Raw genomic sequence first — 10,305 nt, forward strand, 5'->3', positions numbered from 1 at the left:
TCTGGGGTGATGCTGCTTTCACAAAGTTTTCATGGCAGACTTTTTACAGGGTGGTTTGCCATTGCCTTCCCCAGTCATCTACACTTTCCGCCCAGCAAGCTGGGTATTCATTTTACCGACCCTGGAAGGATGGAAGGCTGAGTCAACCTGGAGCCGGCTACCTGAACCAGCTTCCACTGGGATCGAACTCAGGTCGTGAGCAGAGGACTCCGACTGCAGTACTGCAGCTTTACCACTCTGTGTCACGGGACTCTTAACAAGTGCCCCAACCCTTTAATCATTCTGACTCTGTGCTTGCAAAGGGGATTACCTTTAGCTTTACCTGAATTGCAAAATGACACACAGACCTGTTATTGGTTAAACGATGGTCATTTGTTTGGGGGGGGGGGGAGGAAGCAAAGAGGTCCTGGAGCCACAACCGTGCCCCCGAGAGAAGTCCAAATGTCACATGCAAGTCGATAAGAAACAACCAGCAAACACATCCCTTAATGAAGCCCGCTTATGTTGACTGGCCCTTCCCAAGTGCCATCCCCCAAACAGAAAACAAAAGTGTTATTTTATTTCATCAAACACAAAAAACCTATATTTTGCATACACAGAGAGGAGGGTGGAAGGGTCCTTGGTTTTGCTCCTGCGTCGAGGGGAGGGGAAAGGGGGCTACAGGCCACACCTCATCCGGCTTCCAGCTCCGCGGGGAAGCCAGATGTCTGACTAAGCTACACCAGCTTGCCTATTTAAATATATATATATACACAGATATGCACTCACGAGAAAAGGGATTCCTCTGCACAAAGCTAAAATTTAAGAAGAGATATTCTCTGATATTTAGAGGGATCCATACCTCTCCCTCCAGACAAATCATAAAACTGTGTCCAATTTTGCATCTGCACAGGGCGTTCTTTTTTGTAGCAGGAACTCCTTTGCCTGCTAGGCCACACACCCCTGATGTAGCCAATCCTCCTGGAGCTTACAGGGGGCTCTGTTCTAAGAACCCTGTAAGCCCTTGGATGATTGGCTACATCGGGGGGGGGGGGCTAATAGACAAAGGAGCTCCTGCTGCAAAAAAAAAAAGGCCCCGCATCTGCTGGATTGGTAGCGATGGCATTTTTGCACTAGATTTGCATCTTCCAGGTGAGTTCCTTTTTGTCCCTTGCTAAATCCTTTCTGGCACAAGTTGGTATGCATGTGTGTGTGCGGGGGGGGGGGGGGAGAGACTCTTTGTCACTGCTTTAAGAGCCCTCCTCCTACCCACCCCTTGTCTTGAGCATTATGAAGGACAAACTGATACATACGTATGAGCAGGAGCCGTTCTGTTTTGGGAAGGGCACTCACTGGTTGCTTCGTACAAGGGGTCTTTTGGAGGGAGGAGAAGCAAATCAGGCCATTCCAATGCAAAAGAGCACTGACTGGCTGGATACCAGTGACATCACTAAGTCCCTCCCCTCCTCCTCCTCCTTAGAGCAGTTTTTAATCTTAACAAAAATTCAAAAAATCCCCAAATGCTGGCACTATACAGTTATTTAAACATATAATCTTACATAGAGTAGTTTCAATAAAAGTATGAGAAGGAGAATAATAGCACAAAGAGAGGGACAAAGCAGATGGAAAAAGGGGGGGGGGGGGAACCCAGCATCCACAATAAAGCAGGTAAAAAGTTGGGTTCACCTCACCCAGGAAGGGGAATAATGAGCACGCTCGTGATTTTGTGTACCCACCCTCAACCATAAAGTCATTCTTGCTCATATGCTCTGTTGTCTAAGACTTCGCTTCCCACAGGATCAGGTCTGACAGTCCGGCGGCTGATACAATTTTGCCCCCATGTTGATTTTCTGATAGGCCAAACGGCTCTGCTGCTGAATGAAACTTTCTCCCCAGTCCGAGCCTCAGTGAGGTTTCTCCCCCTCATGGAGAGACTGATGTCTCACGAGGCTCGACTGAAAAGCAAAGCTCGCCGGGCAGACGGAGCACCTGTACCTCTCCTCGACCCCTCCGTGGATCCTCTGGTGCCCGCAGAGGCTGGACTGGCAGCTGAAGCTTTTCCCGCAGTCCGAGCACTTGTACGGCTGCTCGCCGGCGTGGACCCGCTGGTGGATAAGCAGGTTGGAGCTCCGCCGAAAGCTCTTCCCGCAGACGACGCAGGTGTATTGCTTTTTCCCTCGGTGCTGCCTCTCGTGCCGGGCCAAGTTCTGGGTGTGGTTGAAGCCCTTGCCGCACTTGAGGCACTTGAAAGGCTTGTCGCCCGTGTGGATCTTCTGGTGAGCGATGAGGCTGGTACTCCAGCGGAACCTCTTCCCACAGTCGGGGCAATTGTAGGGCTCCTCTCCCGTGTGGATCCTCTGGTGCCGGAGGAGGTTGGATTTGCGGCTGAAGGCCTTCCCGCACACAGCGCAGGTGCTCTGCTTTTGCTCGAGGCGCATCTTCTGGTCGGCCGAGATCTCGTAGAGGTGGCTCGGGAGGGGCTGCCGCTTCCACTGCCCGGGTTCGTTTTCCTCCAGACCAGCGGGATCCCTGCAGTTCTCTTCCTCCCTCTCGCCTGCCTCCAGCCATGCCGCCCGCGCTTCCCACTCGTTCTCGCTCCCCCAGGTATCATCTGCAAGAAGCGAATGGCGCACGTTAATGAAAATAAGATCACGCTGAGCAGGGGGGGGAAGGGAAACAAACAATTAGAAATAGCTGTGATTTACTAATCAGCAAAATAGAGACACAGGTTTTAGGTACAAGTCTGCATTTTTGTTTTAGTTATAGCTATAAGCAGGGCTTTCTTTGTAGAAAAGGCCCAGCAGGAACTCATTTGCATATTAGGCCACACCCTGTGACGTCACCATTGTTTCACACAGGGCTTTGAGCAGAAAAGGCTCAGCAGGACCTTACTTGCATATTAGGCCACACCCACTGGCACCAAGCCAGCCAGAACTGCGTTCCTATGTGTTCCTGCTCAGAAAAAGCCCTGGTTGTAAGTATACATGTAAGAGCCCCGTGGCGCAGAATGGTAAAGCTGCAGTCCAGCAGCCCAAGCTCTGCTCACAACCAGAGTTCAATCCTGGCAGAAGCTGGGTTCAGGTAGCCAGCTCGAGGTTGACTCAGCCTTCCATCCTTCTGAGGTCGATAAAATGAGTACTAAGCTTGTTGGGGGTAAAGCGTAGATGACTGGGTAAGGCAATGGCAAACCACCCCGTAAAAAATCTGCTGTAAAAACGTCATGCTATGACATCACCCCATGGGTCGGTAATGACCTGGTGCTTGCACAGGGGACTACCTTTACCTTTTTATTCACGTGTGCATAGTTGCCTTATCTCAACAGATCTGGGAAGCTAAGCAGGTCACTACTAGGAAGGGAGACAACAAAGGAAGATCCTGCAGAGGAAGGCAATGGCAAACCACCTCTGCTTCTCATTTGCCAGTTTGGTGCAGTGGTTAAGTGTGCGGACTCTTATCTGGGAGAACCGGGTTTGATTCCCCACTCCTCCACTTGCACCTGCTGGAATGGCCTTGGATCAGCCATATCTCTGGCAGAGGTTGTCCTTGAAAGGGCAGCTGCTGTGAGAGTCCTCTCCAGCCCCACCCACCTCACAGGGTGTCTGTTGTGGGGGAGGAAGGTAAAGGAGATTGTGAGCCGCTCTGAGACTCTTCGGAGTGGAGGGCGGGATATAAATCCAATATCTTCTTCTTCATCATCTTCTTCTTCAAAAGCCCCTACCTAGGGTAATGTGCGCGCACACAAACACACACACACACAGTTGCCTCATACAGATAGAGACCCTCAGGGATCTATTTTGTAGCAGGAACTCCTTTGCATATTAGGCCACACACCCCTGATGTAACCAATCCTCCTGGAGCTTACAGTAGGCCCTGTACTAAGAGCCCTGTAAACTCTTGGACGATTGGCTACATCAGGGGTGTGTGGCCTAATATGCAAGGGAGGTCCTGCTACAAAAAAAAAAAGCCCTGGAGACTCTCCATCAATGGCAGTCTTGTCTATTCTAACCTGCAGTGGCTCTACAGGGTCTCAGGCTGGGGTCTTTCACATCGCATGCTACCCAATTCTTTTAACTGGTGATGCCAGGGACTCAACCCAGGGCCTTCCGCATGCCAAGCCGATGACCCCTTTCGAAATGAAGGCACCTTTCACTGAGTCAGATGGTCAGTCTATCCTGAAGCAGACAGGAATCCAATGGAGGGAAGTGCGAAGGAACCTCCCATCGAAGGAGCTGGGCAGAGAAGGAAGAGAGCTAACAGGATGGGGGTAAACCTGGGTGGGTGTGAGTATAAAGGCAAAAAAGGTGAAAAGAAGTTTGGGTGGAAAGAAGGTGGAGGCGGCAGGGGGAATTCTATGCTCAGTTGCTTTGCGGTTCTGGGAGCCCTTAGACAAGCCTGCCCCGAAAGCTTTCAGAAGTATCAGGTGATATCACTTGAAGGTGCCTTATACTGAACCGAAGGGGCCTTATACTGAACCATAGGTCCATCAAGGTCAGTTATCACTTACTCAGACGGACACCAGCTCTCCAGGGTGTTTCTCATCAGCTACTACCTGATATTTTCAACTGGAGAAGCTGGTGACTGAACCTGGAACCTTCTGCTTGCCAAGCAGATGCTGAATCACTTATCCATGGCAGCCTCCCTAAAAAAAGGAATCTGTGTTTTCTTGAGTTAGACTCCTGGTCTACCTCATCCTTTCAACTGGAGATTGTGTGGATTGAACCTGGGACCTTCTGCATGCCAAACAGATGCCTTTCCACTGAGCCATGGCCCCCTCCCTAAATGAACCTACCTTTTATGGAGTTAGACCATTGGTCTACCTCATTCTTTCAACTGAAGATGCTGGGGATTGAACCTGGGGCCTTCTGCATGCCAAGCAGATGCTTTACCACTGAGCCACAGCCCCTCCTGTAGCCTCTGAATGTGGAGAGGCTTCCTTCCTTTGGGCATAGTCAGGCAGTGGTTATGACACTATATTGGTAGAAAAACTACCTATGGCCTCAGGTCCCAGGTTAAACACCCATCACGGAGGCCAGGAAGCAATGAATCAGGGTAACCGGGAAGTTTCAGATTTCTATAGCATAACAGCTCCTCACCCAAATAGGTGGAATCATCTTCACTCTCCTCTTTGATCACAATACCAAGAGCCCCCTGTTCAATCTCTGATGAAGAGTGTTCTTCTGCGGGGAAAGTCAGAGCTTCTTCCTGGACCAGCCCTGGAACCTGAAATAACAACAACAACAATAATGCAAAATATTTGAAACTTATACAACATTTTCAGTGTTCAAAGTGCTTCACACAACTTGGCACTGTCCTCCCAAGAGCATAAGACAGGGGTGGTCAACGGTAGCTCTCCAGATGTTTTTTGCCTACAACTCCCATCAGCCCCAGCCAGCATGGCTGATGACTGGGGCTAATGGGAGTTGTAGGGGGGGAAACATCTGGAGAGCTACCGTTGACCACCCCTAACATAAGAGAAGCCATTTGGATCAGACCAGTGGCCAATCCAATATATAGTGGCCAAAACCCAGCCGTCATTAGCAGGAAGTCCACCATGGGGGCCAGAAGTCCAGAAGCCCTCCCACCGTTGTCCCCCCCAAGCACCAAGAAGACAGAGCATCACTGCCCAGCCAGAGTGTTCCCTCTATGCCTTGTGGTGCCACGGAAAGACCTCTGCTCCAGATGTTTATCCAATCCCCCTCTTGAAGCTGTCTGTGCTTGTAGTCACTGTCCCTTCCTGTGGCAGTGAATTCCTCTTTAAGTAAAGAAGGACTAACTTTTATCTAAGCCTACTGCTCATTAATTTCATTGAGTGCCCATGAGTTCCTGCATGGTGCAAAAAGGAGAAACGTACTTCTTTCTCTGTCTTCTCTAACTCTGTATGGTAAGGCAGGACTCTTATTTCTATTTTGCAGATGTGAATTCCAGCCGAGAGAGAGAGAGTGAGGTTTGAGAAAGACGGTTGAAACAGAAGCAAGATTTGAACCAAGGACTTGTTGGATCATGGCTCACTATGCTCGCTACCCCGCTTCACTAAAGAATGTCCCAGCCAGGTAAGGGGTCCCCATCCTGTACCTTCCCCACATCTCTACCCAGCACCAAAATAACACCCCTCACCTTCTCTTTCTCGGCCTCTCTTTGCCCTCGCAGGAAATCCTCGGCCAGGTTTACCGCTCGAGAGCAAGTCTCCGGACCGCGTTCCTTGACCCAGTTCTGCATCTCCAGGGGCAGGATGGCCAGAAACTGCTCCAGGATCAACAGCTTCAGAATCTGCTCCTTGGAATGCCTCTCGGGCTTCAGCCACTGATGGCAGAGGAACCAGAGACGGCCGCAGGCCTCGCGGGGGCCCTCGGCCTCCTGGTAGCGGAACTGCCGGAACAGCTGGCGCTTGGCCTCCCAGGTGACAGTGCCCTCACTGGTCGGCTCTTCCTTCACCCTCCTGGAGCTGCCACAGTCAGGGCTGCTGTGATTTTCTGCCCAAACTTGTCGAGCCGTCCCGCGAACCCCAGACACGGGCCCCCTTCCCTGTTCTCCTCCCAGCTGCGGACGGACCAAAACCTCTCTCTCCGGGCAGGGCAGAGAGACCTTGCTGTCCTCCCGCTCTTTCTTGGGCAGCTGTTCATTCCCCGGACTTTGCACGCTCTCAAGGAACACCTTCCACCGGCCGTGCCAGTACTGTGCCAACACCCCCTTGCCCAGCTCCTGTTTGATCTGCTCCACCATCCATCTCAGAAAGTTCCCAAAGATCTGGGTGGCGTCTGGGGCTGCTTCTTCTTCTGCCTCCTCCAGTTTGGGGCCAGGTGAGAATTTCGTCTCCGCCTGCAGCCACTGTTCCAGAGCAGCCTGGAGTTCAATGCACGGGGCTGAGGAGCCTGCAGTGGCCATGGCCTTGTGCCCAGCTCAGCCGGGTCCCTCCTTGGCAAAGCGTGGGAAGAAACCACCCGCCGTGGGGCTTTTTTAATACCCTAGCAAGGCAAGCAGCACTTAGACCATGGATAGGTGGGAAGTCCTGTTAGCATAGCCCGGCACTCTCACCAGCTGAAGCAAAGCGCGGCACAGGCTTCCTTTGGATTACCAAGATGCGCCGATTTAAGCCAGCCGGACAACTCCGGTTTTACAGTACCCTGTAAAAAAACAAACAAAAAACAGCTTGCGTTAATAGCGATAGAGCAGGGGTGTCGAACTCATTCGGAGAGCCAGTTTGGTGCAATGGTTAAGTGTGCGGACTCTTATCTGGGAGAACCGGGTTTGATTCCCCACTCCTCCACTTGCACCTGCTGGAATGGCCTTGGGTCAGCCATAGCTCTCGCAGGAGTTGTCCTTGAAAGGGCAGCTGCTGTGAGAACCCTCTCCAGCCCCACCCACCTCACAGGGTTGTGGAGGAGGGAGATAAAGGAGATTGTGAGCCGCTCTGAGACTCTGAGATTCGGAGTGGAGGGTGCGATATAAATCCAATATCTTCTTCTTCTTCACTTGATATGAGAGACAGATCTGACATAAATGAGACCTTGTTGGGTCGGGCCATGTGTGTCGTAAAATGCTAATGCCAGGTAGTGGATATGTAAACTTTATAAAGGACACAGACAAACAGAATTAAAGTTTTTTTTTAAACTTAAAACATTTTTTAAAGATTAGCAACTCTTGCAATATTTTGTTTATTTAACGGTTTCTTATAACTGACACCTCTTGCTCTGAATTATCGCATCAAAATCTAGAGACCATGTCTGTGCTGTAGCAATCCTGAGTAGCCTGTTCAGGTGTGTGCCTTTAAGTTGCAAACCTACTTTTGATTTATTGAGATTCATTTCAGAAATCTCATGGTCAATGCTTTGAGCCTAAAACCAAGGGGAAAACATGAAATGGCTGGGCAAGTTGCTTCATGTGCTGGTCAGCCAATGGAAAAAAATAAAGGCTTTGCTCTGTAGCTCCTGTGTGATTGAGCAAGTCTGGCAAAGCAAACTGTGATGCAGAAGGAAGCAAGAGAGAGAAAAGGAAGCAGATGACAGTGAGTTGTTCACGAGCCTGATAGGAATCCTTCAGGGGCCTGATTTGGCCATTAGGCCACACATTTGACACCTCTGTGATAAAGGTTTAATTTATGGAGTGGAGATCACCAAAGAAGTCCAGCATTGCCATGCAGAGGAAGACGATGGCAAATCACCTCTGGACACCTCTTGCCATAAGGGGTGGCCATAAGGTGGCTGCAACTTTATCTATCACCAATGGGCAGGATCCAGCCAGCTTTTTCACTTTATCTGCCCCAGCCCTCCTCCTCCCATCCCTCACATGGCTTTTATCCATTTAAGTCCCCACGATCCCCAGGCTGGCCTTTGTGTGTGGTCAAAGGGGCCCCTTCCTCCCTTTTCCCTCAACTCAAAAACTAGCTGGATACAACCCAATGTCTATTTTGCGTGATTTAAAGTTGAGCAGCAAAGGGAATCAACCTTTTTGAACACACTCCCCTCTTAAAACAAAATAAAAACCATGCATCTCCCTGCTAGCAGAAAGCTAGCATCGCAAGAAATGAGATGGACCAGCACCCTTGGCCCCAACATGATTTTTTTGAAGCAACTTTACAGAGAGTTTACAGAAAACTGAACCCCAACATGTGGTGCAAAGGCTCATATTTCATTCAACTATTCAATTTTATGCGTGGACCTGAATTCTGTAGCATAGGATCAGATGAAGCCAACTCAGTATACTGTGTCCAATGGTGGACAGGAAAATATTTCAGAAAAGAATACAGGAATGGCATAAAGCCAAAACTCCCTCAGTCTCTGCAACTGATATTAGAATTTTTTTAAAAAAAAAAAAATCAAGTCACAGCTAAGTCACTTTGGGCAGTGATTAGGAGCGTGGATAATCTGGAGAACTGGGTTTGACTCCCCATTCCTCCACATGCACCTACTGGTGTGACCTTGAGCCAGTCACAAGTTCATTCAGAGATCTTCTCTCAAGAGCAGTTCTCTCAGAAATCTCTCAATTCCACCTACCTCACAGGATGTCTGTTGTGGGGAGGGGAAGGGAAAGGCGATTGTAAGCCACTCTGAGACTCCAAGTGAAGGGTGAGGTACAAATTCAATCTCCTCCTATTCTTCTTAACTTATGGTTGACCCTATAGGCAACAAAGATGATGAGGAGATGGAAGCACCTTCCCTAGGAGGAAACGGCTGAAGGGTCTGAGACTTTTCTGTTTAAAACACACACCAATAAGGGGTGGGGGCATGATAGTTTATAAAATGACTACTAATAAGGCCCGTTGTGGGGAGAAATACAATGAGTGCTAGAAATTTGCTATGGGTGAGTTTCATGCCCTTGGGTGGGATGAGGAGGGAAGGGAAAAACAAAGGGATCCAAGGTATGTCAAGAAGGCAGCTGTTGGGAAGGGAAATGAAGAAAAGTGGGGAAATGTGAGGCAGGTTATCAGAGAAGGTGGGTATTTTGAGAAAGACAGAGTTTCATCTATACTCTGTGGCTAATAGAGAGTTCCATCTATACCCTGTGGCTAATAGCCACTGATGGACCTCTGCTCCATATGTTCATCCAGTCCCCTCTTGAAGTAGTCTATGCTTACAGCCACTACCACTTCTGTGGCAGAGAATTCCATAATCACCCTTTGGGCTTCTGCAGTCTTCAGCACACCTTTTTTGATCTCTGCCACCTGCCTGTCTTGTTTTTTTTGTTCAGCTGAAACATGTTTTTCCTGTTTCTTAGTTCCTGACCCTGACTTTCTTTTTGATACTAGTTGTAATATAAATTATTTCTCCTTATTCTGCAGTCTGTTATCTTTCCCATTTCATCTTCTCTTCATTCTCTCATTTATCTTGCCTCTTTTTAACTAGCACATTTTCATTCCCCCCTTACCCCTTAGCATTTTATCTTCAAAATGGAGAAATTTAGAGAACTAGAGATGAAATTAATACTGAAATGGTATAGAACGCCTGCTCAACTATCTTATATGGTCAAGGGTATGACATCTGATTGCTGGCATTGTAAAAAGGAAAAGGGATATTATGCACATCTTTGGTGGGAGTGTTCAAAGGTGACTGAATTCTGGCAAAAGACCTTGGAAAAGGTAGAGGAAGTATGTAAGCTTGAAGTGGAGCTATCGGGGAAAGTGTTATTTATGGGAATTTTGGGGAACTATAAAATAGATAAATCCTATCAGGATCTATTTAAAGCTATGATTTTAGCTGTTCATGCAGTTATAGCATTTGGCTGGAAAGATGCTACGAAGTGGACTATGGACAGATGGAATGGATACTTATATGAATGGATCCAGTCGGACATATTATCGATATTAAAACAGGAAAAGCTAGGTGAGGATAA

The 10,305-nt window shown here is 48.8% G+C and overlaps 2 protein-coding genes across 2 annotated transcripts; both read right to left on the reverse strand.

Annotated features, from left to right (window-relative positions):
• Positions 1–350: 350 nt before the first annotated feature.
• LOC132571340 (zinc finger protein 3-like) lies at positions 351–5,248 on the reverse strand. The gene is made up of 2 exons (XM_060238146.1): positions 5,073–5,248; positions 351–2,590 (listed from the first exon to the last, which is right to left on the reverse strand). Exon 2 carries the CDS (start codon positions 2,415–2,417, stop codon positions 1,884–1,886), a length of 534 nt encoding a protein of 177 aa, XP_060094129.1. The 5' UTR covers positions 2,418–2,590; positions 5,073–5,248; the 3' UTR covers positions 351–1,883.
• A 761-nt stretch (positions 5,249–6,009) lies between these two features.
• Positions 6,010–6,900, reverse strand: LOC132571858 (uncharacterized). The gene has a single exon (XM_060238651.1). The coding sequence runs from the start codon at positions 6,859–6,861 to the stop codon at positions 6,010–6,012; it is 852 nt and encodes a 283-aa protein (XP_060094634.1). The 5' UTR covers positions 6,862–6,900.
• Positions 6,901–10,305: the final 3,405 nt, after the last annotated feature.

The sequence above is a fragment of the Heteronotia binoei genome, chromosome 5 (assembly GCF_032191835.1).
Source record: "Heteronotia binoei isolate CCM8104 ecotype False Entrance Well chromosome 5, APGP_CSIRO_Hbin_v1, whole genome shotgun sequence".
Lineage (NCBI taxonomy): Eukaryota > Metazoa > Chordata > Lepidosauria > Squamata > Gekkonidae > Heteronotia > Heteronotia binoei.

What these genes read in the sequence shown, in the direction of transcription:
- LOC132571340 (XM_060238146.1), bottom strand. Translation starts at nt 2,417, where the DNA reads ATGCGCCTCGAGCAAAAGCAGAGCACCTGCGCTGTGTGCGGGAAGGCC.
- LOC132571858 (XM_060238651.1), bottom strand. Translation starts at nt 6,861, where the DNA reads ATGGCCACTGCAGGCTCCTCAGCCCCGTGCATTGAACTCCAGGCTGCT.